Here is a 27,972-nt window from a genome sequence, read left to right as displayed (position 1 = left end):
ACTCCATTCAGCTGCATCACTCATTTTTGGGTCCACAAATAAAGTTGTATTTGTATCATAATTGTGCAGTAATTGTATTTAAGTTGGTTAATTGTTCGCATGTTAGGCTACACGGATCAGAATGTTCGGATAATCTACGCCAGTTTCAAACGTTTAAAACACCGCTCGCGCAATACATAAAATCATGAATAACTTTTTCTCATATTTTGTTAGACGAATGTAGTCAACTGATTGGAAATGTTACAAATAAGTTACAGATGTATGTAACTTCGATATTTTATAGCGTGAGACGTCTTTTATAAAATCGATGTTTGATTTTAATTCTTTTGTGATGTAGGAAGTATGCTGAACCAATACGGACAAGAATTAAATTCGAATATAGGCTTTCTTATATTAGACTACATGGCGCTACAACCCAGAAGATAGACATTTTTCTAGTCACTTCCTCAGATCATACAGAATTGAATTCAATCGAATATTCTCAGTATAGAACATAATATTTTATTTTATCTAAAGGCGTCCAGTTGTATCGGAAACGAGACAAAGTTCACAACAGACACTACTTCTCAGAACGATTTGTTTTATTCGGTTTGTATGAAGAATGCATAGCGATTTGCATTTCCACCAGAGGGAACTTGAAGAGCCTGCTCTATAAAGCACATCATTAAATTAAGACACATTTTGTTTAATTATTTTTTGTTGTTTATCCTTATCGATTTTTTAAATGTGTGTGTGTTTTTGTATTGTGTGTATGTGTGTCCGTGTAAGGTGGAATGTTTTTGTAGGGGTGGATGTCTAGTTATGTGTGTAGGTGTTCTATGGAGTGTACTTGTTTGTATTATATGTATTTTGTTGTAATTGTGTAGTGTAAGGACCACTGTCACCGGGTGCAAACCCAATTGCAGTAAATAAATCATATATAAATTTGATTCCGCCAATGAAGAACACAAAAACGGATTTACTTACGTCTATTTTGAAGTAAGCCTAATGGGTCCGTTCTGTAGGGAATTACGTAACTTCCTAAAATTTGTTTTCAGATTAGCTTCTTGCATAAATAGACCACGTCGTTAAGCCACTGTGTGTAGTCGCCAAAAGCATATATGCTTCATGCAAATAAAACATAATTTAAAGGAACCAACACGACTTGCAGAAAATGTATTAATTGTCGGCTGTTACGAGCATAATTCAACGGCAGATGTTATTTCACCAGAATATGTAATAGGGGAGTCAAGATTTCGCTTTATGAACGCACTTATCGCAGGAATAAAGGAACGTTCGCTCCGGTGATATATTTTACAGATAGGCTTCCACATGTACATGAACGCTGTTTAGGCATACAATGGAAACTCACGCAATATTCGTCCTACTTTTTCTTTCTTTATTGGCCACTTGCGTGGTGAATTGTTAATATAGTCGAGATAGATTTGTGGATAACTCTGTCTTACGTGCAGTCAAATAACGTGTATGAAAACCTTTCATATCACACGAAATTTGGGAAACTAAATTAATACGACATTAAGAAAGAAAGAAAGAAAGAAAGAAAGAAGGTATTGATTGTTTGCATAGAAATTGAAACCAATAAAGGGCGAGAAATGGAAGGAAGGAGTAAAGCAGTAGATATGTTTCTGCAGTAAATGAAAATCAACATTAATGAGGTGTGTATAATTTCAAAAATACGCAACTCATTATCACACTCTAATTTCCATCCCAGTCAAATCTTTTTAGCTATTGCATTGACATTAAGGAAACTCCTACTCCCCGAAGTTAGGGAGAACGAACATAAATTTTGTCCGCTCGTTTGGAGCACATTTAGTTATAAACGACTCAAGCAACACAGTAAATATTTACCTAAGAAAAAGCTTAATTTTTTGTTATTCTATAGGAGAGCTCCAACCAACTATTCAATGTTGATCGAAGTAATCCGGTTTACTCGCAGTAAGAAACAGCATTGTTTAAATCTTTATAACACTTTCAATCAAGTTAGTAACAACATAACATCTTAAAATACAATAAAGCACAACTCGAAGGTTTAACACTCCAAACACCAATCCCGCTACTATGTACCATTCTGACCAGATATACTAATCTCTAAGCCTCTGCTATACGTCTTAGTATTATTCTTCTATCTCATTTTTTACCCATCAAAATTCCGCAGGCAGCTCTTGCCTCGCCACACGTAATTCATGTCCATGTAACGGCCTAGGATTTACTGCACTTAAAGTAGCAAGAAACTGCGTAAATAACGAATAGAATTGTGTAATATTCTAAGCTGCTTTCTTGCTTCTTAAGCATAAATACGTATTTTCCTTAGCATCCTTATCATTCATGTACTTGATTCGAAGTAAATACCAGTTTCAAAAACCACATAAAAATCTGATAAAATTCTGAACACATAATGAGCCTTGCAAATTAGATAGGATATTGGAAGATTTTCAATTTCAAATCACGCGTTTTTCGAATTCGCACAGTTAGTTAATTTCACTATAAAACTCTTTCCTGTGTGTTTTCTTCTCCTCTTCCAGAGTTAAAAAGTTGAATTTTGTGAATTATTAGATAGTTATTTTAAGACTGTTCATGCTATACGTCATTCTCATTTCTTCCTGTTTAGGTGTCATTTATAATGTGCCTATTAGGTGAAGAGTAGGCCTACAGTTATAAAGTTGTTTATTATGTAATTTTATCAATTCTCCTGTTAGCCAGTTTCCGTTTTCTCATGTCCAAATACTCCCTCCCGCGCTTTATTTTCTAACATCGTCAATTTATCGTTATTTTAGAGCGAAAATCCATCTTTCATATCCACACACAACATTTAAAATGATCTCCTTCGCGTAGGTAATTTCTGAAAGAACGTCCTGTAATCTGCTTCACGTAGCATTTTACAGATGAATAGAGTTCCAGTGGCATGCATTTTTAATTTCTCGGTATGATTTGGAAAGCTAGATGAACGGTGTGTATAAATTAATTACGTTTCCCTGTTGGGAATTCCACTGAAATGCAGTACACACTGAATTCCAGTTGAATTATTGCTTAGTGCAAGCAGATAATAAATTATAAATGGTCAGCATTCCATAGTAGAGCCATGGAAATACATTAACTTCATCTCGTGTTGCTCTCTGTTACATACCACCGTAGCGAAACGGAGGAGAATATGCGATGAAACAGTGACTATTCAGCAGCGACCACAAAATTCAATTTGATTCAATGCAGCACAGACTACGCCTAGCCGAGGATACTGTGTTTCTTTCAATCTGCCGTAGAACCAGAAGGTTTAACTCTACCAATATTAAAACCCACCATCGGGCTCGATCCTGAGTAACCTCGATCTCTGAAGTAGAAGTTTTAAAATCAGCCTTCTTTCGCCCGAACTGAGCAAGATTTCATTGTCTGCTATACATTTATCTGACCAACCTGTTGTAACCGCCATTATTTCAATATCTTAAAAATACTAGGTGATTTGTTATGTCCATATAGTATCCTAAATATGTAATTTACTTGGCCAATCTTAGGTCAAAATTCTTTCTTTCTGGTTGATAGATGTACAGTAAATATATATAACCTTCTGAAACATGAAATAAATTATATAACTAGTGCTTTGAAGCAAGACACATCATTTGCAGTATGTAAAGAATTAAGTATTTCTATTTTTGATGTGAAAATATATGTAATAACTGTCAGAACGACGGCTAAGAACTGGGTGGGCAAAATTAATTCTATTGTTTGAGAGCTGCAGTCTTTGGAGTGACGCGTACATTTCTGGGAATTGTATATTCTGTAATTCCCTTCTTTGTGATTTGGTACGTACTCTTCTGCAGGAACAAGTACTGTGTTCAACCAAGCTGCAGGCTATATGTAGATCACTTTTCATTTTAATGGTGTGTAGCATTTCAAAGCAGGTATTCGGAATGGAACGCAGGAAGTTTAAAACTTTCTTGAAGGGGTTTTGTGTTCTGCCACTCAAACCTGTTCCTTTTGGGGCCGGATATAAGATTCCGCCTTGAGGAACTGCCAAAGGAGTTAGCTCCAACTCACTTCGCAAACAGAATTATAGACCGTGTGCGAAACAGTTTTTTCCGTCATTCACTACGGGAATGTTTGGCTTATTACTAATTATTTGCTGACACTTTATAAATTGCATGTTTATGTGGCATGTAAATACCAAGCACCAAGAGAATTCTATCTTACTGGGTACTAAAGAGCTAATGGTGTCTCAAGCTGTTGTCGGCATGGTTACCATTGAAGTTGATAACGTATCAGAACAGATCATCATGTCGTGCTATAGTCAGTCATTGTTCGACTAATGGCTTTGTCATAAGCTTCTTCACCATAAGCAGAATCCTTACACGTGAGTCATAAGTCTTGTTTGAGTTGGTATCACTGCCAAATGTTTATTGATTTTTTCTCTGGACTGTTATCAGTCTGCTTTGTTTATTTAAAAACGCTGTCAGTAGCTCAAATTGTATAGAGTCAAATGATATGGTGACAATGATAAGGATTTTGGAAGTACATGGAAACAAACTGTCATGACCTACGTGAATGTAGGTCAGATTTAAGGTTCTCACGTCGGCGAGTATGAGGAAGACTGTCTTCTTTGGTGTTATGCCGTGTAGTCTGACGTTTACAGACGTTTCAGAGGGTTTTATGCATCTACGCGTACTTGATGACAGAAGCAGTAGGCACCTTTATATCGTCGGTAAACTTCAACCAGACTACTCAGAGTGACATCCCAGAATACCGTCATCTTACTTAAGGTATTATCACGTAATTGTCCTGGAGGGACTGAGGTAAACCACAGAACTGAAAACTACCTTCGGCAGACTATCCTATGTTACGTTATGCAAAGAATACATAAACATAAAATTCATATTATCTTTCGAACAGAAATAGACAATGAGTAGCAGGTGCAACTTTGTGACGTCTGTAAGCGTTCTACATATTGAATTAAGAACAGCATAACGTTTCATAAAATTTGTTCTGCAAATGAAATAAAATTTCCTGAACGAGTTTTATTCTTTACCACATTCATCAAAGGCGCAATGTCCTTAGTTATCCATCAGTGTGCTTGCCGACATCAACAGAAATTATTTCCAGCTTCAGTTTCCGTCGGTCCCTACAACTTCACTCATTTTAACAAAAAAGTCGCTAATGTTCTATTCGCAGCAACGGCACGTTCCCTGACTTCGTGTAAAGAGCTTTCGAAACTTTGGATCAGTCGGAAAAACAATTATAATTAGTTTGCAGATAAAACAGACCAGTGGAGAAAATGAGAAATGACCCACTCGCCAGTAATTGGAGAAAGAAAGGGTTTACTTACTCCGTTTACGTTTACTTTCAAAGCACACTTGTAAAATACAGAGAATTAATTTTGAAAACCAACAGGGCTCTGCATTACACATTTTACAAAGGCCTACTGTAGTTTTTAAACAAGAGATACAGCATCGTTCATAGAAATGTGCCGATAGCTAGTGTTATCTCTACTACAGTTCCAGGGAAACTCAAAATATTACAACTGTACTTAGGCCCGTATAAAAATGAGGTTTTTGTAAAGGGAGCTTGTCAACATCTATGCCGCCTGCAACACTGTCACGTGATCCTCTTCAGTAGGGTCTATTGGAAATCATCACTTTGGGAGACCCACATATCTTGATGTACAAATGTCACCACACCTGCAGAATATTTCAGGATTTGTAGTTTTCAGTATTATAATTTAAGTGCAAAAGTCAAAATGTCTCGTTACTTCTGGGCCTTTGTTTACGTCTACTGCGTCTGTTATAGCTACGGTTAAAACAATTATTTTGAATTCTGCACATGTAAATGCAGCCTATTTACGAACCAGTCTGATTTTTTGTTCACACCGACAACATGAGTAAGAAACCATCTTTCTACTCCCACTCTCAGAAACTGAAGACTCAGAAATTAAAGATAGTGCCCCGTGAATAGAGGTCGGGAGTAGGGAACAACATATTAAACTGCAGGGAAGGACGAAAAGAGAGAAAATAAAGAAGCAGTGACACAGAAAAGTAAAATAAAGCAAATACAGACACCGAGAAAGAGCATTCTTAAATCCATAAGAAATGGAATTTGGGTCTGTTTCGTGAAGAAGAAAGGAAAATAAAACAAACGTCAAGACAAACTAAATTTTATATTACCAACAAAATTTCTTTACAATTTCTGCTTAATCTACTGAGCAGTTCCGCACACAACGAAGTCACTGGAACACTGGCACCGTCGTGAAACGAAGCTGGCAGTAGATTTGTAACAGTGCAACTTACAATTCCCCACAAATTCTCTTAACATTCTCAATCTCAAGATACATACATGGGTTACAACTGATAAGATCGACTGAAAGCTGTAAGGTTATAGACAATTTACTGAATGGAACAAGCTTAAAGCCTGGTTGAACTGTTGGGCACTTTACTGTAGAACACGCACTACGCAGGAATAAGGATTTTCTGTTGGAGAAAGGATTTCGGAATTACTAAGGATTCGATTTCATTGACTATACGTCTACGGAACGGTACGGGATGTAGCACGCGTGGTAAGTTTTAAAATGTTATTCTAACGCAATGTTGAAAATCAATCATTATAAAGCAAAATATAGTCTCAGAACATTCTGTACACGAAAGGTATATCATCACATAAATAAATGTCTGCCTGCAGTACTCCAATCCAGATCCAATATCGGTTCTTGGACGCATTTGACAACCATTGCGAACTTAAGTACTAGATAACCACATTTTCCTCTCTTATTTCGAAACGTGTGTATTACTGTCTAGCGTATAACAGGGGTAACGTATCATCTCCAATATCAATTTACAAGATGATTGGAAAGCGTTAGACTCAACTGACATCTAACATGGTTCTAGAATATTGGGTTCAAGAGAAGCCCAATATACGAGGTGCGATCGGAAAGTTTCAAGACTGCGCCTATAAAAACCCGTACACTTATCTCAGGTATTAAATTCATCCATCACCCTCGAAGTAGTTCCCCTGGGAGTGAACATAACGATCCCAGCGCCGCTGCCAAGCCTGGAAGCATCCCTGGAAATCTTTCTTTGTCAGCCTGTCAAGCACCATCTGCGATTCTGCCTGAATCTCTTCTATCGTCTCAAATCTCCTTCCCTTTAGCTGAATTTTCATCTTTGGGAAGAGGAATAAGTCACACGGAGCTTAGAAAGGAAGTTGGGGTCGGTTCTTGCAAGATCTTTGAGCTCTTGACAAGCGAGAAGTCGATTCTGCTTCTGGTCCTCAGACAGGAGCCTTGGCACAAACTTGGCTGCGATGCGTCGCATGTGGAGTTCTTCCTTTAGAATCAGCCGACAGGTCCCATAGCCTATCCCAACAATGTCGCACAAGTCGTTGATGGTACGACGTCGATCTTCGTGAATGGCCTGCCGAATCTTCGTAACATTTTCGGGCGTTGTGCTCGAAGATGGTCGTCCAGAACGCTCGTCATCATCGACAGAGGTTCGGCCATTTTTAAAACGTGAATGCCACACAAACGTTTGTGCACGACCCATTGCGGACTCCCCAAATGCTCGCTTTAGCATTTCATAGGTTTCCGTAGCCGTTTTGGCGAGTCTTTGGCAAAATTTGATGCACACGCCATTCCGAAATCGCAGGAGGGTCGGTGTAATGCACTACCAAAACGCCCGTAACTAAGAAACAAATGCTAATTCGATGATGCCGGCTGGCACACTGATTCACTATGAATGTAGGCCGCACCACCTAGCGGCAGAAGCTCGTACTACATCCGGTTCGCCCTCTATTGACACAGTCTTGAAACTTTCCGATCGCACCTCGTATTATTGCCAGGCGCAGTCTACCTAACAAGCACGAACTGTCACAGCTATTACATACGTAGTGTCGTGATACGAAATTATATATCGTAGATGAATTATCTGTCTGCTCTAAATGGACGTCGAAAATTATGAGGTGCGATACACAAGGTTTCAAAGAAATCATTCAGAATGTACAGTGTTCCATTCGAAAGGCAACCCTATCTATTATACACGAACCTCTTCACGCACTAACTAAATGATAAAGCCAATATAAATATTAAATTCTTACAGCCGTGTCCTGTTGTTGCACCCGATGAATTTATCGAAGTCGGTTCGGCCGTAATTGTAGCCGTTTTGTCTCTCAGTTAGCTCCTGTCACAGACAAAAACTTTCTGTACCCCAAAATGTTGTTACCAATCGGTGTATTGTAGTCTTGTTCGGTATATCCTCGTCAGGATAAGCATAGCTTAATGCCTGACGAAGGCCAGCAAACTATTTCGATGCGAAGCAATGCACAACGGACATACATTCTGTGTGTGAATACCATATGTTTGCTCCCGCACAGCGCAACTAGCGTGAGCAGCGGCCTATCAACCAGGGTGGCCTCGATTCGATGTCACGGGACAGGTTGGAAAAATCTATTTCATGGAAGTGGAACAACTTTTAATTTAATTTTTGTATCACAGTGTGTGATTTTTGTTACTTTGGACAGGCTTAACATAACATTATTGTACGACTCGTAACTAACTAACTAGATGGCTTACGGAACCCGGAGGTTCATCGCCGAATTAACCAAAGCCCTCCACCGGACCTTGTCCTGGGCCAACAAAATCCAGTCTCCTTCAAATCCTATCTCCGATAGATCCCGCCTGACATTATCTTTCCATCTGCGTCTAGGTCTCCCCAGCGGTCTCTTCCCTTCAGACTTCCCGACCAATACCCAGTGCACACATATTGACCCATCCATGCGCGCCACATGACCCGCCCATCTCATTCTTCTGTTCTTTATCACCCTGACAATACTGGGGGAGGAGTACAGATTTTTAAGCTCATCATTATGCAGCTTTCTCCATACCCCATCGTCTTCTCTCCTAGGCCCAAATATCCTCCTCAACACCCTATTCTCAAACACCTGTGATTCTCCCTCTGAGTGGGAGACCATGTTTCGCACCCATACAAAATAACAGGCAGAATTATTGTTTTGTATGTTTTAATCTTCAGGTTCTTAGAAATCAGACAAAATATTTTGAACTGAGAAGTAGAAAGCATTTCCGAAATTTAGTATCCTCTTAATTCTTCATGAATATAATTTTTATTTGTTATTATTTTTCCCAAGTATTTGAACTCTGTCACACTTTCAGAGGATTTATTAGCCACCCTAACAGAATTCTGTCCGCCTGTTTGCTGACGACGAGATACTAACATGTACTAAGTTTTTTCTGAATTTACTTTTAGCCCCACCTCTCTAATAGCTTCTAGTAAAATTTCTGTGTTCCTCTTTATTGCATTTATATCGTAACCCATCAGCAAATGCCAATAGCTGATGTGTACCATTCAATTGAAAACCCTCCTGCTCGTAAACTATTTTTATACTTATCGGTTCTCTTTAGCTGGAGATTGGCAGTATGTTACTCCGAAACGCTGGTGTCTGCTGACTACAAGTGTACACGGTCAGATCCCAGAAGACCAACATCGTCATCTTCACCGTCGTAAGAACCTAAAATTTGTGGCCATGGGATTTGTTCCCATATACATAAATATTCTGTTCTCTCAGCCATCGTTTCACTGTTTTTTTACACACAGTCATCAGTCTTTGTCGCCTTGATGCTGCCTCAGAGAAAGAAACAAATGGAACTACACCCGGGAAACTAAAAATTAAAAACCAGTTACATGAACACAGTGGAAATTAAAGAAATGGCAATATCTTTAATGACCAGTGGATAGAGAAAATCCTCGACGGTGTCAGGCCTGTGTGTTTCTCGATATTGACATCCTGTCCATAACAAAGTTTGAATGAATAATTTCAACTCGAAACTCTTCCGTATTTACTGTTATTTTCATATACTTAAATTAGCCTATACACCTTTATAAATGTTATGACTTTGATATGGAAAGAGTTAAATCGATGTCAGACGAATGTCTGCGCGGTAAAGCAACATGTTGGGACCGCCAGCCCCATGCAGGTGCGTGATCAATAACACGGCATGACCCGAGAAGTCGCTGCTCCATCAAGAAGCTGGGTCGTGCGCTACTACTTGGTCCCACGGTAGTCTATTCTCCCCATGTTGAAGAGATACAGAAACGCGTAGACCTGTCTACTTTCAGTAGCAAAGTCTACCTGTGCATTCCGAAAGCGTATTTTGCGATGGTACCTCGCTGGCCGTCTGATTAATGTAGTGAAGACACAATTTCTGTTGTCGCTTATCACACTGTAAGTGCCACACTGCACATTGTCAGAAATAAGTTTATCGTATTTTGTTAAATATTCACAGAATCATAAAAAAATATTTCGAATGACAGTTTTAGATCAGGGTTACATATAAATCGTAAATCATGAAACTTGTTTTAAGATGTCTATATAACATGATGAACGCCATATAGTCTTAACTACTGAATAAGCGTCGTGAAATAAACTACAAATAATAATAAAGTAATAAATGTCGTTTTTATATATGAACATAAACTTAATTTTTTAAGTATTTATTTCATCATTAAACTCTTCACAAGTATTGAAAGGCACATCAGGTAATTCTTTGTGTAAAAGACAGGGTACTGTTATCATATTGCTCTTTTTATGGATTTCGTCCATCGTTTAATATTCCAAAACAAGGTCACAACATTTCGGAAGCTGACTCTGCTCCTGTCAGGTAAAAATGCCTATTCTGGTGAGCCCGATAGGAGAGTTTAATTCCAATTCCTGGGTCCAGTATCTTCAGCTTACAATATTCAACTGCTGATTATGGAAGTGTTCATTTTCTACGTGGGAAAATTAAATTTTACATATCTGATGTTTGCATTACCAAGTGAAAATCCCCCCCCCCCCCAATTCGTACGGCCTTCGTTTCAGAATTTCCCGGGCGTTGTATTGCAGCAGCTACAAAGCGGCTTTGTTTCTCATTAGCTGCAAGTTAAGAACAGTTTCCAGTGAAAGTGCTCTACATTATTAGCGCGCAGCTGACGTTCATTAAGATTCCACCGGACTTGTGAAAATCTTGAGTTTCCTGGCAGAATTAATAATCTGACCTTGTAGTCCACGACACAGCGTCAGAGCAAGGAAAGACAAGCTAAACTTTGTAATTTTACGGCGCAGGATCGTAATCGAGAAATTAATATTTTGTTAGAAATGAAATTCCTCTCCGTCTTTAAACCCAAAGGCTCGTTGCCATATTCAGAAGTGTCTGTCGTTCGAGCCTATGCTGGACCAGTTAAATACTATACACATACTCATCTTATTTTTAGATCAATTTTGATATTAGCCACTGACTTTTTTGATATTAGACGGCGTGTTTTGTTAATGACAATGACGAAGTTACAAGGTTATTCAGTATAATATTTCCTTTTTCGTAAACTTCATTTTTGTCCAATCAAGCGGTGAGTACAGAGATGGATGTCTTATGGAATGTAGCTAAATGTAGTCTGAGAGAAGTTTACCAACGTTTCACAGATGCTGCCTTTACCCCGATGGTGGAGACAGCAATGACCTCTGAAACGTTGGTAAACTTCTACTAGACTACACGGCAGTGTAACCCAGAAGACAGTCATCGTACTTTTTGTCCGTTTTCTCCCATTCTTCTTCTTCTTTTTCAAGTATGAGGCGCTTTAGTCTGTTATTTCCGTGTCTTTTTAGATCGTCTTAAACTTTTCTTACTGACAGGTCTGTATTTGATGACTGTAAAGTGGTTGTGTCTTCCTGGTTTATTTAACGACGTCTTCTGGAGTGCACAGACTATATAGAGTTGACTAGGAGAATGGTTATGAATAAGAAGGATGTGTGAAGTAACAGTCGTGGTATATTTTAATGTAGCTATTATCCCAGCACTTCCCTTTATTGGGTTCAACGTTTCGGTTAAGATAACAGGAGTGTTTGCCGAAAATCGAATCCGTGACTTCCTGAACACGAAACTTGAGGAAAACATTACTTACACACCCATGTAAAAATGCGTGTAAAAATTATTTGTATTTTTAGATAGGAGACGGGAAAATAAATGTTTTAAAATTATACACCACTAAAACGTCGGTAAATGTCTGTCTGACTATATGGTGCCACATTCCAGAAGACAGTAATCTTCGTTCATGTTGTTCTCATTTGGCTTAAGGGCAGAAATTAATTCTCAGTTCTTTAATTGTTCTTGTTACAACAAAAATTGGTCACACTGACACGGGTGCACATAAGCTTCCATGTTCTGTGACTGGAAACTCAGATTCTTCGCCACGTTTGCAGTTGCTGTAGGCTGAACCTTTCTGTGTTGCAAAAACTTAAATTAGACATACACGACTGTATAATAAATATTAATATTCGTAAAGAAAAGTAACATTTACAATTCTATTTTACATTATTTTTAATTAAGTTATGTTATGGAATAAGTCATGCACGTAATTTTTTTATGGAAGCCATATAAAAACGTAACGAAACTGATTAATTACACTCTTCATCTGATAAAGGTGTCTTGTCTCACAAAATGCTATGTAGCGACATGGCTCTGACGAATCCAAGAGACGAATTTTAACTTTATGTGCGCCTGTTATAAACCTGCCTTTCTCGGTAAAGTACAATTTACTACGTTTTCAGGTTCTCACGGCAGCGAGTATTCAGACCAAACGACGCAACATCTCAGAATTCACCTTTACACCTCTTTAGATACGAGGATATTAAAAAATATTTCAGTTTAAGAGAAGTTGTGTACAATGCCAGGAACTTTGAGTTCTTTAAAGTGGGGCATTTCTTGACCGGCTGAGTTAGGACGGTTGTATAAATTTTGAGTTAGTTTAAGAGGAAAGTGAGACCAGAATTTAAATATAACAGAGATAAATAATTAGGTCTAGATTAAATCCAAGTGAATATTTTTAGAAACTTTCTGTTTTCTTAACAAATAGAGTGAGAAATCAGCCACTAAGCCACATCAGTTCAGTACATGATGCCATTTATAATAAAAATGCACTTCAAAGTTTGCGTTTAGTATGGACGTGGCTTTTAACACTGCCGAGGATACACTGGCTGTGTGTTTGGGTTAACGTCTGAACACAAGCCGGAAGAAGCTAAATATATAAATCCCCAGCTTAACGTGTACAATGCAGACAGACTATTAGATTGGCTGTTACTCTGGACGACATACCAATTTATCATGTTACACTTATTTGCAGCTTACTCATGGAAACTAGAGCAGTGTATGACATTAAGTTGATAAATACTGATGTTTCTTCCTGTGACGAAGTCTTTCTTCTGTTTATTTCCCTTGCATTTTCTGTGTTACTTCTTGATATATTTTTCTCATTCTGTAATTCGTTCGTCATGTCTTCTTCTCTATAAAAAGATACCGTACGCAGGGCAGCTACGACTTGTCTCGGGTCTCAGAACGGGCGGTCTGTTTAATGGTGCTTGGGTAGATAAAAATGGTAGCGAAAAGCACAGATAATGATTAAGAATCAAGGATCAGTAACGACGTCGTAAATTAGCGACGCTACTGAAGGGGAACAGATTGTCGTTACGGCTTTGTCAGGTTGTTATGGACACCCTTCAGGATAGAGGCACATTGTAACGACAAAATATAAAATGATAAAGGTGGGTAATTCATAACTTGAAGTACAAGAAGTACGGTTCTCATTTTTATACACAGACTGCTATATATATATATATATATATATATATATATATATATATATTGTGTTTATGTTTGATACGACTAATTATGTCGTGACATGACGGCGATGTGGATCGTTCTACTTTGATTCCTTTAATGCGTTTATTATCTTCAAACTACATTTCACATTCCAAGCTTCAATTATTGTCATAACATTTAAACCAAAATATAGGTTTACTTTACTTCTTGTGAACTTTACTTGAAACATTGATAGAGCCTAATTATTTATTAATCAAAGCAAATACAATTTTCGCTCCGACGCCAAATTGTTATTTTACATGTCATTCAACGCCGCGCCCTCTTTAAATCACCACAATTACAAGAAACTCACTCCTGTAAAGAAAAAGCCATTCCATTTGCGCCGCACAGAGAGTCGTTCGTTCATCTACCGGAAAGCTGCTCTTTTGTCGGGGCTCCATTCTGGTAAGATGAAGGCAAAGCACGCATCACATTCAGAAGCAGCAGTAAGGCCACATCCTACACCATTTCTACTTCCGTCTCCTTATCGAGGCTACGAAAATTGCCAGCAGACCAGTGAGGGAGACTAATGCAACATCTGGGACTGACACGTCCAATTCTAAAGACGTCGTCATGCGCAACTTTTTCTACAATTGTGATAGTGAACAAGTGTTCATATAGCTTTTTTGATTAGCTTTTACGTTATTTTGCGACACTGGATCAACTGTAGAGTTCACAGTTCACAGTTATATTGAGATGGAAACATGAGCATAAAGATTAAATTATGAAAGTTGTGATCATGACTTATTTTAAGGCACTGTAGTGGCATTCTCTTGAAGAGACTGACAAAAATCATAGAAATATCAACCAGGATAGTTGGTAATCTGATTAAGACAACAATTAGAATGTATTAATAAAGTTACAGCTACATCAATGTGTTCGGCGCCCTGATGACGGAGGCAGTATGACCTCTGAAACGTTAGTAAACATCGACCAGACTACACAGCGCAACAACCCAGAAGACAGAAATCTTCATACTCATCGCCCTGATGATGGAGGCAGTATGACCTCTGAAACGTTGGTTAACATCGACCAGACTACACAGCGCAATAACCCAGGAGACAGAAATCTTCATACTCTGATGACGAAGGCAGTATGACCTCTGAAACGTTGGTAAACATCGACCAGACTACACAGCGCAATAACCCAGAAGACAGAAATCTTCATACTCACCGCTGTGAAAACCTCAAATCTTACATCAGTCTTTATGTTGTACTGCAGGAGGTGTTCATTCTGTTCATTTCGAATACCAATTTTCATAAGCCTGACGCATATTTATAGAATTTTTGAAACATCAGAGTTTAATTATTCAATAACAAAGTCATAGGACTGTTCTGCTTTTTATACAGAAATTAAAATCGGTTGCCATCGAGTATGTTGTGAAATGCGCATAGCGGGGAAGCACCGTTCTCTGTTGTAACACAAAGATTCTTCGCATGCTAGTCGTGAAGGTACAAAGCGAACAAGGAACGTTATAAACAACTACAACTACATTCCAGGAATAGGGATCAATAAAAAGTGGAGGCGGGCCGGAAGTGAGAGCAAGAAGAATTAATAAAGGAAGGCAAATTTTCACTCTCTTGCCAGGTCGTGACAATGTCTGCGCTATGCAAACAGTCTTCCCACCTTCTGCTATCATATTAATGTTTCATTCTGCCAAGCAGAGAAGCCAAATCCTTCGACACAGACTTGTGTTACTGCCCTGAGCACAGAGTGACATAAAACATCGCCCATCTACGAATGACGTACCACCTCTAAATCTACAGTTCCCTCTCTGTTTCGGTGTGTGCTATTAAAGATAAGATTTAATGAGTTTCCTATCATCTTAATTTATAAATTATCATGGGAATATAAAACAAAATACAGTCTCTCTAATAAAAACCTCAAGATCGAAAGAACTTTATTTTATGATTTCCCTCGTTTTGAGGTGGTAATAATAAAACCAGTAAAAACCTATAATTAGGGAATATGGGTCGTATGAATACGTCATGAGCTAGTTGTACTGTACATATGACCGTCGCGTGAGGAATCCTAGTATTTCCCAGTGATGGTACACTCACACGCAGAACAATGTGTGCAGCAGGAATGGGGCAAACAGGCCTGATGACTGACTTTCCTTGTACCCAAAGTTCAACCATTAAAATGTCTCAGGTTGGCTTTTTTTTGTGTGTTTCTCATTATGAATGCCAATCTGTCTTGAGACAAATTCCATGGCTTGGAATGTTCCTCGAAAAGTTAATATATTTACTTAGCTTGTCAGAAAATTCCCCGTTTCCATGGAACATGAATATCCGTGACCGTCTTTACAAAATTCCTTCACTGGAACACACGGAGACAGTCGATTCTATCCCATCTTCTCACAGATTATTCTCTGAACAGTGTCGTAACGTGCCATGTCTCTCGTATGATATTTCGCTTCATGTTTTCCAATAAAAATTATGTATGCGTTTTTAAACTCGTTCGTGTGTGCTGATGCACTCAATTTAATATTTTTTCGGAAGCACTGTTAAGTAAAAGGAGCAAAATAAATATGAATATCCTCACTGTGCGTGTTTATCAAACTTTTCTTTATTATCAGCTGTTTTTCTCAGCACTTTTCTTTCAGATACCTTAAATCTGTGTTCCAGGCTACCATTTGGGCGGAAGACAAATTTTTAAACCCATTAAAACAAAATTAAAGTTGTTTACGTTTTAATCTTAATATTTTGGTATGGAACACGGGAAAAGCCACACACGTAAATGAATTTAATTCCGTTAGGCAGTCGGAAATGAACATTTTATCTGTCTAACTCGTTATACCCAGGGGATAGAATCCGGTTATGTGAAATAACTTATATATCAATATGCATCAGGCACGTACGTACAGAGAACAAATCAGTTTAAATGCATTTAATATTTGTAGTGTCCAATATATTAGTGTATAAATTTAAACAGGGTGCTACATGTGATCAAAATGTGGATGCAGCATTCAGACAATTTTCGCTACAATTCAGTTAATAAATTTTGTCTTCCCGTCTTCTATCTTAAAATATAAATAATAAAATATATGATTTAACCACTTGTTTTCTATGTGCGTGAAACTTGGTATCTCACGTTAAAGGAAGGACATACTTTAAGGGAGTTTGAGACCAATGTCTTGGATAGAATATTTAGTCCTAAGAGAGGGGATGTAACAGAAGGAAGAGAAAAATACGTAATAAAGGGCGTTGTAATTAGTACTCTTCATCGAATATTATTAGAGTGAGAACAACAAGGAAGATGGGATGGGCGAGGCATGCAGCATGTATGGATAAGATGAGAAGTGCATATAGGGTTCAGGTTGGGCCTGATGGGAAGAGACCACTTGTGAGAGACAGACGTAGGTTAGACGATAATATTAAAATGAACCCTTAAAAACGGTGTGTGAATATGAATTGGTATCTGGGTCAGAATCGAGAACAGTGGCAGGCTTTTACGGACTAGAGCATTCGGTTTCCATAATAAGCGAATACGTTCTTGATCATCTGAGCGTCTATTTCCTCCTCAGGAAGGTTTCCGTACCATGCACTTACTACATATCGCATAAACTTAAATTATGAACATGTTAGGGCCTACACCAAAGATGTTTCTTTGTTCAATTCGACTTCTAGTTTAACGTCAATGGTAGAAGAGCCTGTGGGTTTTTGTAAAGAAGCAGTGAGTAAAGAAATACAATATGGCAGATTGTCTTAAAGCGATAGCCTGCGATACCTTAAATTAATTGGCTTATTTTACACCTGACGATATTCAATTGTAACCGAAACACGTAGAAGCATAAATGTAGTGATTGTGGATGGTACCTGTTTGTTAATAAATATTTAACGATAAAACATTACAGTACACAAAGAATGAAAATAATCAATGGCTAGGTAGAACAAGCTCCTGAAAGAGGTACAGTTACGCCAAAAATGTGATGAGTTTATTGTAAAGTATTTATAGGCACAGAAAGGTTAAAATTGTGGTTACGATGTTTAGAATGGCTCTGCAGCTCAGCCATCCTCCGATCTAACGGGTACCGACGGCAAAGGGACCCAAGTGTTATTCTAACCAGTCTCTTTTATTTGCTATCAATGTCTGGAATTAGTGAAGAAACGTTTCTTCCTTGAAGCCTTCGCGCAATAGAAAATTTAAATTTTGTCGTTGGAAAATGAATTGCATTTGGCTGACTCTTAGTGGATGTTTCACGGTTACTCTTAAGTTAACCTTGTCAATAAATAACAAACGTTTCTAAAAAAAGACGTGTTCTGGAAGGATATAATTCCATGGGCCATACTGAAGGGATAAGCAACAGTAGAATCAACTGAAAGTAGAATTTGAAGTCCGCTTACCTGGTCGACATCGATGAGCTCTCCCGGGTCCTGCAGCACACGTGAGTAATGTGACACGCCTACGGACAGAGACAAATGCAATTAGAAGACAACTCTTAAAACGCAATTTACCAGTTCACTTGATATTTTAATGGCTAACGGTCGATATGTCGACATGGAAATATTTATTTCCAGTTCCGTACATCAATGCTGAAAGATATAGTTCTTGCATAAAAACATACTCACATTGCGAACTCGTGTTCTATCATGGTTTCATTCTGAGTTTCATTCATCCTACTGAGGCACTGTAATGAGATGTTTGCGGCGAGTCATTCCTCTAGTTTTCTTATAAGTTCAGATATAAAGGAAATTGGAAGACCAGTGAAAATATGGCCAGGCCAGTTTTGAGTCCCGTAACAATCCCACGTAATCTTATCCTTGGCAGACAAGCAGAAAATGGATTTCCATCAAACTCTGCTTAAAGATTACATCATCGGAGCCCGTCCCTTAACATCTGATGTACTAACACGTAGACATGCGAAATGTAAAGTGCGAGCGACTCAAACGCCAGTGAACATGCATTATTATGGTACCGACGGAAAGGTAAATAAAATCTCTCGTGGGGTCGCCATGTTTTCGTTTTACATTATACAAACAAATCGTTGCAATAAAGGTTTTATTACTTTTTAAAATGTTTCACAACTCTTTAAATGTATTAGGGTAAGCTGCAAAATGTCTAAATTCTGTATTAATGCCCTAGCTTTTTCATATCAGATGTTCTATCTTATGTTCTAAAATTCTATATTTTTAACTAACTTGACTTATATACTGATTAACGCGCTAAGACTTGTCGAATAAATTTGTTTTGGTTCGTATTTTTCGGAAGCTGAAAACAAAATTGATGCTTTTGAAAAAACTACTTGCCAACAAAATATTTAATAACGCAAATTTAAAATACCAGAAACCTCTAAAATGTTTATTTAAAACATTTTCCTATGTATACTCCGTGAAATATAAAATAATATATTTTCTGTCATCCCTGAAAAGTTATCTATACCTGCAATAAACAGTGTAAATTCTTTAGCAGTACCAGACCCATTCGTGTTTTTACTCAGTTCCTTATTCAATATGCCACGAATGTCTTCCGCTTCATAAAGTGCTCCATACATGGTCATAAAGGAATTGTGCTTTAAGGTCACTTACAGCAAATAAGCGACTGGCACACGCTACACGAATCTTTAATCCTGTTCTATACTTCCTTCTACATTACTCACAGATCAAACTTCTGATAATCCTTTAATTATCCTCGCCAACATTATAATATAAATCATACAGCTCTGATTCACAATGAAAAATTCCATTTTCAAACTACTGTCCACACTCAACGCAGCCTTTGATTGAAACCCGCATAAAATATAAATAGTTAAAGTTAACTGTCCTGATTAAAGGACCATAGCAGAACAACATACGGAGTTATAGCTAAAGGAGTTTGACGTAATGTAGGGGAATCCCATACAGCAATCGATAATGTAGCTGTACGTCTATTTTGTTACATAAAGAACTGATACTAAATGCATCAAGGTAGGGGGTCAGAATAGGATTCAGCAGGTTAAGTTGACAAATAACCGACGCCGACGCCGACGCCAAATCGAAACCCGGCGTCGTCGAACATTTACACGGGGGCATGTCTCAAAAGCAGTTTCACTATTTCCAATTATCTGACAGATTTAGATGAACTTAACGTAAGACGCTTTAGTATAAGGGTAGCACCATGAGTAAGTCGGATTCATTTTACTTCAAAGGCGACTTTATATAAGAGTCTACAAATATTTTCGGGTTTTTGACACGAGAGAAAAATGCCTCATATAAAATATGCAGGTAGGCTTGTCCGTAAAAAGGAAATGTTATTTAATACAACGTTTGCGTAAATCCAACTGGTTTCTTGAAACAACTAATAATATGTCAAAGGCTGACAGAAGAGAATCGAATTGAATTGAAAACCTTACTTTCAGGAACATAATACGAAGCTTAAATAACACGGTAGCCGTAATCCGATCATGCATTCAACGCTATTTACATTAAATACACTAGTTTCCTAGAAACTATGCATGGAGGTCACAAATATTATATAAGAATTTTATTACTAAGGTGTAGTCACTGACGGAAATATCGAAAATCGATGATTTCTTTACTTTGAATAAGAAGTGAAAGAATGCCCTGAGCACGGAATTGTTACCCCAGTGGTCACGACCTCGCTCCAAGCTTGAACTAAAAGCGAATGGATTGGTCCAGAGTTCGGTTCTATTACCTGGTATCTCGTCCTTTCTCATTCCGGTGGCGTTGAGGATGCTCATTAAAAGTTTTCACTGTGTCTAAGCATCATGCCACGAAGAAATAAAGAAGATTCGAAACCTTGACACTGTAGATAGGCCAGGCTCAAGAGTCAGTCCGCTTGTGGTAACAACGATATTTGTCACTGCCAGTAATTGAACACGGTTCTGCAATCTCAATGACAGGTACGAACGTCGGTTGAGAAAGTTTGCGTCAAACAACAGCAAAGTGTAACTGTGTACGCCAATTTAAATTATATTTAGGCAATTACTGCAGATTCAGACACATTACTGATAATAATACTACTTATAGTAATTTATCTTTCCAATATCTAAAACTGCACTTCTTAGATTGTCCCTTTCTCTCAGAAACCACGTCTTTACCTTTGACACTTCTTAAGCAGACAGTGACTAAGATGGCAACATAGACCAAAACTAAAATACCAGTACCTGATATGCCGCAGTGCATTATAAGAGTTACATTTAATTTATTATTACATGATTTAACGACAATTTCCCAACTACAGACGCCATATAGCTTTGGATAGTGTAAATATGATCATTAACTGTGAACAGGTAAACATTCTGTAAGAATTAGTTACTTACGACCAGTCTCGAGGAAGTAGTACAGCTTTTGTTCGGGCAGACTTTAATACAGCAGACGTCCTGTCACGACAGCCGGAAATCCACCTCAAATATGAACCGTACACCTCCCGAATACAAAGCCATAACGTTACCGCCTAAACACGATAGTCAGTTGTCTTCGATGGATCGTATTTTTAAAACAGTACGTTCTAACGGTGATGACTCTCCTGAGGTGTTAAAGCCGTACTCTGCTGGAAGTTAACTGACGTTTCGCAGGTGCCTGCTGCCGCATCATCATCGCTCTCATGACAGAAACAGCAAGTAACTTTAAAACGTCGGTAAACTTCTACTAGAGTGCATCGTGCATCTTCCCAGAAACAGTCTTCGTACTCGCCCGCCGTGAGGACACGGAATCTGACCGAGTTTAAACGAGTTATTCTAATAGGATCTACTTTACGTATCTGTTTTCGTTTCTCTGCTTGTAATTTATTTCTGTGCATGTACAGAGGTGAGGCGAAAGGGGCCTGTACTCTTAACACGTTGGTAGTAAATCATAATTTTTAATTTTAATTACGACTAATAAAACGGACATTAAAATTCACTTCTAAGTTGAACTGCGAGCAGAGAATAATACTTCCTTTAACATACGATACAGGAAGGAACAAGGTAACGCATAAAGCTACATAATAGTCGAAATGCCTTAAAAAAATTTCTCTTCGCCTGATATTTTACGGTAATTTCATTAAGGAATATGAAATCGTCGGCACGTATAATACACATGGGGCAGCTGAGAAATGCTAATGGCACTTTTGTTACAAAAAGCGGAAGGAAGACACCACTTACGAGACCAGCTTAAGAGGAGGGTTATTATAATGGATCTGAGAAGTGTGACAGCGTGGAGTAACGAATTTGCTCAAAACAGTATCAAATAGCAAGGTAGTTAACATTTGGTTCCGTTAAAACAGGCCATGTCTTTGCCAGCCTAATAATCACAAAGTGGTAAAAAAATAAATGTTCTATGAAATTAGATATAAATTATGAAATAAATGGAAAACTAACTCGAATGTCAAACACAAAGTTAGAACCAGAGAGAGTCTTAGTTTCTTGCGCAAAATATAACAGTAGTGGCAGGTGCGTGTTTTCTTTGCTTCTCTGTAATTTCCGCTTCTCGCTCTATTTCGCCACAAACATGGACATTTCTGAAGAATCGCACAGGATCTCATCCACGTTCCGTCTCCTGCTGTGTCTCCTGTCTGTCGCTGTTATGTCCTCCATCGACACCTCCTCAATCCACCAGATGCTCCTCGCACTAATTGATCCTCTTCTCACAAGCTTACGTAGTCTGAAAATTACATTTTCTAATCGTGTTCAGCCATGTGAAATTGTATTTCGCTTACCAACAGAGTGTTGAAGTCTTATTTCTTGTAGCTTATACAATCTATAAATCAGAATCCGTCTTTGAAACGAACATTTCTATAGGGCTTATCAGATTTTCGTTGCTGTAAGTGAATTAGCTTCTTTTAGAATGTAGGAGAAAGTTTGTAATGTAATGTAATCTAATACATAACATAACATAAACGTTCTGCGAAAATTTCATCAACTTAATTTTAAAAACAAACAAACGTAAACAGAGAAGGTAAGAAAATAATTGAGTAACTGGTACCAGAGCCGAAGATTCAGTATCCCTAATACCAAATCCCACTACTGAACACGACCCTGAATCAATTTCTTTAACCTCCCACCCTTACAGTCTGTGTCCCCAACCTTAATCTTGAATTTTATCCTAGTATTTCTTTTTTGATTTTTCCAGTGGCCGCTCTCCAAGAGGCTTCACCATCTAAATTTTATGCACATTCCTTAATTCATGTCTGCATACTGACCCCACTACACTTGACTAAATTTCCATATCCATTCGTGTTTGACATTATTAACAGTAACAAGCGGAGATGACTTTAACATCGCGACGAAGAAAGAATTTAAAAATAGCATTTATTTAATATTTCAAAATTATGTGTTAACAAATTCAAAGTAAAGTACTCTCAGCAGTAATTTTTTATAAAATGAAAATTTGTTAACAAATGCAATTTTTTTTAAAAAAACAGGAGTTCATCCAATCACACTAATGATGATGATAATGTCATTTGGGACACGACGTACTGTTTGACGAAACTGAGAAAACACTGAAGCCCTGAAGATGTAGACAGTTTCTAACTACGCGTTTACTCAGAGTCAACACCAGAAGAACGTCGTCTGTTCGGATTATACAACATATTCTGTTAACCATATAGTTTTTTTTTCTGTCGGATGAAAGGAGTATGACATGGGAAGGATGTGGACAGGTGAGGTCTTATTCCATTTAAGATACTATCCCAGCGTTTGTTAGAGGTAACTGAATACAGTCACAGAATCGCCGGACATGATGTCTTCTGTTTGAAAAATCAATTCCGGTATCTACCGAATGGAATGCAAAAGTGATAATTAGTACACCTCAAAATTCGATTTATCGATCTTGCAACTGACATTATTTCTTGTGTTTCTCATCCGAGCTACATGTTCAGCCCATCGTAAACTACATAGGCAGCTGGGAATATAGTTGATTACTAACAGTAGCGAGCGCAAGAACACTGCAACGGGCAACATCCGGTATCATGACCTCGTCCTTTACAGTGCTTCCTGTGGGAATGATAAACGAAGGACAAGCGCACTTGACGGCCGCAAGAGAAAGCGAAATTAGGTCTACACTCTTTGTTGCACATCGGGTCTACAATCCACAATGCCGCCATGTTTAGATATCCGTCATGCTAATAAATGGTTTATACATATGCAAAAACGCGTGCTGCGTCCACATAAATCTTACATGTCTCTTTGTAAGGGATCATTACTTATCGTTATAAATCAGAATGCTAAATGTAGAATTTGCGCGGCCACCATGTTATTACACATTAAACAAAAGTATTTTCATAAGATATGTACAGAACTGTTTCTCGAATATCTATTACCACACACAAGATTTCAATACCCTGCATTAATTGACACTCCCTCGTCAGATTCTGGACTGGCTGTCATTTAGCAGTCATTACATGACAGGAAATTAAAAGTACAAATATATCGTTCCCTCCATTATCTCAGTGTTCATACAGATTTTAATGAAAATCCGTCAATTGTTTTATATTAATTTACAGACGAAAAGATGGACTACCGCAATCACACACACACACACACACATACCGACATGGTGATACCATTTGCCTATATTTCATTACGAAATAAGGACAGGGGACTAAAACGTATATGCAACCAGACAATAGAAACCATTTTCTGAATGTTATACTTCGGTTCTGTAAAGAAAGAGTCGTACCCGAGGGTCTTCGTGACAATTCGTAACGTGCTATGGCAAGGCGATCTTATCGGACCGATCAACCCCCAAATTGCAGTTGTAGACTTCTGTGATTTCCGCGAATTAGAACGCGGACGCAATGTGGCTTTACATTGCTATAGAGATGCAGATAAGAGCAGAAATCCGTTACTTGAAGTTCAATTTCCTCTTCCGGTGCTAAAAGGAATATTTACTTATCACAGCCGCCACACACGCACAATGCTGCTGAGTTACCGAAGTTCTTTCCAACGTCTCGTTTAAACTTCCAAACTTGCTTAAACATTTTCCATTACTCCGATCCTGTTTTCTCATAATTTTATATGTGGTATTGACGGTTAAAAGAAACCTGTCTGAGTGTCTCTTAATATTCTATTTATTCAAACCGTTAACATCATCCTACAAAGGAAATATGCTCGCATGAATAGAACAGTCTTGTTTAGATTAATATCTTGTTTCAAAGGGCCAAAGCAAGATCAGAAAATAGTTTAATAGCTGGAATTTCAATTTAAAATGCAATATAGGCATGTTAGTGAAGTGACTAGCTACAGACTATATGACCGAGTTTTGATTCCCGACAAGGGCATAAATAGTTTTTCTACCCATCACGTCCAGGCAGGCTGTGTGTTCTACCGAGTACATTATTCGATGGTGATCGGATGCTCTTTTCCCAGGACATTCCTGAAGTTCACTACTCACCTCTACTTTGCAGAGAAGTAACAAATTTTTCAGGATATTGTAGGTGCGTCATATTGTGATTTTATTTAAAAATATTATTAAAATATATTAAAATTGTCCGTCAATCACAATAAAGTAATATAAGATAATTAAATGGTTAATATATTATCCTTTGTTCCGTATCGAGTACTCGATTTACATATGGAACTTTCTCAACATGTTTCGGCTTTCATAGAGCCGTCATCAGGTGTATGTTATAATTTAATTATCTTATATTACTTTATTGTGATTGACGGACAATTTTAATATATTTTAATAATATTTTTAAACAAATTTTTCGATAAAATTACATATTGAAGACCCCTTGGTTTGTTTACTTCACCTAATATTATTGAGAGAGACTGGAGGATATTTAACACTCAAAAAACAAGAAATGCTCAAATAAGTTTGGTGTAAAACCCTCAGAGGAAGACGGAGGCATGTGAAGTAGTGTAGTCTAACATTTAGCCTATATACGTACAGTTTTCAACAATTTCTTAAAGAGGTCATGTCTGACGTCAGCTTGTTTGACCCTGGTTAATCTGAACTAAAATATTCAATTTATTTTATTTTAGTTCACGTCGGACCAATATATACAATACATAACAATATTCAAATAGTATACAAGACTATCGTGAGAAGAACAAGGAGTTTTGGACAGATGACGATAATAGGCGACATGTGTTTTTGTCACTTTAAATTAAATATGGGGTCTCGGGTTCGATTCCCGGCGGTGCCCGAATTTATAACTTGTGTTGGGCAAGGCCGTGGTCTAGGCAACACGGAGTTTTCCTCCGGGGGCTTCCCCGGTTTCTCCGTGGCATCCCAACAATTACTCCATTCACACACAGAAGAAGGCAATGGCAAACCACTTCTGGATCATCTGCCAAGAACGTATATGAACAGGTCCCAGTCCGAGAAAAGGATGGAAGGATCCTGTTCATATGGACCTGTCGTCAGACAGAACACTAAATAAAAATAAAATAATAATCATTAGTGTCTATAATATTTTTTTTTTGTAAGAACTTGTTTCTAAAGATTCTAATGTGCAACAGTCACTAGGATTTTTTTAATATGTAAGCCAAGAACAGAGTGGCCGAGCAAAAGTAATATTCAGCTTTCAGATTTACAGCAACGACTGTGAACCACTGGAGTTGGGAATCTGACGTTCGGCATGAAGATAAATCTTAAACATGTCTATACACCTATACTTAGAAACGTATTGATGTTGTTAAGTGTTAGTATTATATCCGACACGCGACTTATGTCGTCGATAAAGCGTCTTTAAGTAGCTAATAATCAATTAATGGAGCCCGGAGAGGTTTCGACCCTACGGACTGAGCTTCAGAATTTATGTACTCACCCCTGAAGTCCACCTTGGTGATTTTCTCACCCTTGCACTTGACTGACAGCTGGAAATGCTTTACACGGAGTGTTAGGGACATGTCTGTTGCTGTCTGTCTGGGTGTCAGTGCATCACGACAGGAACCGCTACCTCTCCGATCCGCTGCACGAGAAGTACTGAAGTAGCCAGCGGCATATTCTGCAGTCCGATCCTGCGCCCTGCCAACCCCCACTCCAAACACCCTCTTAATTCACTAATAAATCGGCCGTGACCTTTATCGTCATTGTGTATCAGTAATTAAGGTAAACGTAGACAGTATCGACTGCTTAAGCAAATGCCCAATGTAAACGTTCCTTATTTCGTAATTAGGTTTAAAATTTCTCAATTTTGTAGTGATGTCCAGATATAAATTGGAATACAACGTTTACCTTAAGGGGTATCTGCATGATAATATAAAGTTAAAATTGTAAAAGAGCTAGCAGACATTTAATCTTTCCAATCTTTCTTCCTTTTTGTTTCTTTTTTTGCTTTTTTGTTACATTTCGGTCAGTTTCTTAACATCCTTTGTGTTTTCATTAATTGTTTCCATTCTTTTCTAATGGTCTGTTTTAATTAGTTAATTTTTCATCTTTTATTCACCCCTCTCCCATTCTTTTTTTCAATTTTTATTTAGCTGTTTATTCCTTCATCCAGTAATTTATTCTCATTTACATTTTCTTCCATTCTTGATTTATCTGTTTCAGTGTAGTTTCCTTTTTTCCTTTCTTTCCATTTGCATCGCTTCGGAGCGCCTATTAAAACAGCTGTTCTCTCTGTCCGTCTGTATGCATGTAACAACTCGGGAACGGTTAAAGAAATTTGTTTCATGAGAGTTTTATTAAAATTTGGCGACACGTTCCAATTCTTATTGAAATTAGACAAAAATAACTGGACCTTAAAATGAACATTTAAATGCATTTGGGGGGGAGTGATTGGGCCGTTCTCAAGGCCATATTTCTAATCTCGGCTAACTCCAAAGAATTAATACATCATATGTACATTTATATTGTTATCATGCTCGTTGCAGCTGTTTTTTATTCACTTGTTTCATTCTTCTCTTTTTAGGGCTGAAAATGGAGACTGCATGTTCCTCCGAAACGTTGGTATCCACACGCAGATCTACATGTCGTTACAGTCCTGAAGAACACCAAGAATATCTTCACGGCCGTGAGCTCACAACACATAAATTTGCCATTTGATTTGATTTTTAGAATTCTGTTATTGTCTGTATCGAGGAAGCAATGATTTTGGTTTGTAATCATCGTACACTTCGTAGCACGGTCTATAGCCGAGAGACATTATTTGTCTTGTCTTTTCAGGGTAACTTTTGAATATAGTCTCGCGGGATCATGAAAGTGGCTATTCTGAAGTGTCTGAAGTTTCTTTTCACTGAAGACTTGCGTTAGAGATAAGCATGGAAGAAGTGTTGGTTTTAATAAACACTTTTTATTCATAATTGAAAATTTTAACATACTATTAAAAGTAACAAATTAACGTGCCACTGCCAAATCTAGCGGTTTAAAATGCTTTATAAATTTTCAATTATGCCTACTTCAACTGAAAATTTCTATTAGTAGATTTTATAATGCTTCTCAAAATATCTT

The 27,972-nt window shown here is 37.8% G+C and overlaps 1 protein-coding gene across 5 annotated transcripts in view; it reads right to left on the bottom strand.

The window, feature by feature from the left end:
- LOC110835822 (otoferlin) overlaps positions 1–26,494 on the bottom strand; it is a 78,439-nt gene extending 51,945 nt beyond the window's left edge. For all 5 annotated transcript variants that reach the window (XR_015534581.1, XM_087346634.1, XM_087346633.1 and 2 more), the window contains exons 1-2: positions 26,348–26,494; positions 18,001–18,059 (exon numbers count right to left, since the gene is read on the bottom strand). Coding sequence is in view for 4 of the 5 variants with exons in the window: in XM_087346634.1 (XP_087202760.1) it covers positions 18,001–18,059; positions 26,348–26,429 (141 nt within the window). In the remaining variant the exon portion in view is untranslated. The remainder of the gene's footprint in view (positions 1–18,000; positions 18,060–26,347) is intronic.
- Between the last annotated feature and the right edge of the window lie 1,478 nt (positions 26,495–27,972).

The sequence above is a fragment of the Zootermopsis nevadensis genome, unplaced genomic scaffold (assembly GCF_977971745.1).
Source record: "Zootermopsis nevadensis isolate Lab colony 2312 unplaced genomic scaffold, Znev_1.0 Znev_ptg000010l, whole genome shotgun sequence".
Taxonomy (NCBI): Eukaryota; Metazoa; Arthropoda; class Insecta; order Blattodea; family Termopsidae; genus Zootermopsis; species Zootermopsis nevadensis.
The sequence above is the reverse complement of the archived record's forward strand: the minus strand, read 5'-3'. Positions and strand labels throughout refer to the sequence as shown.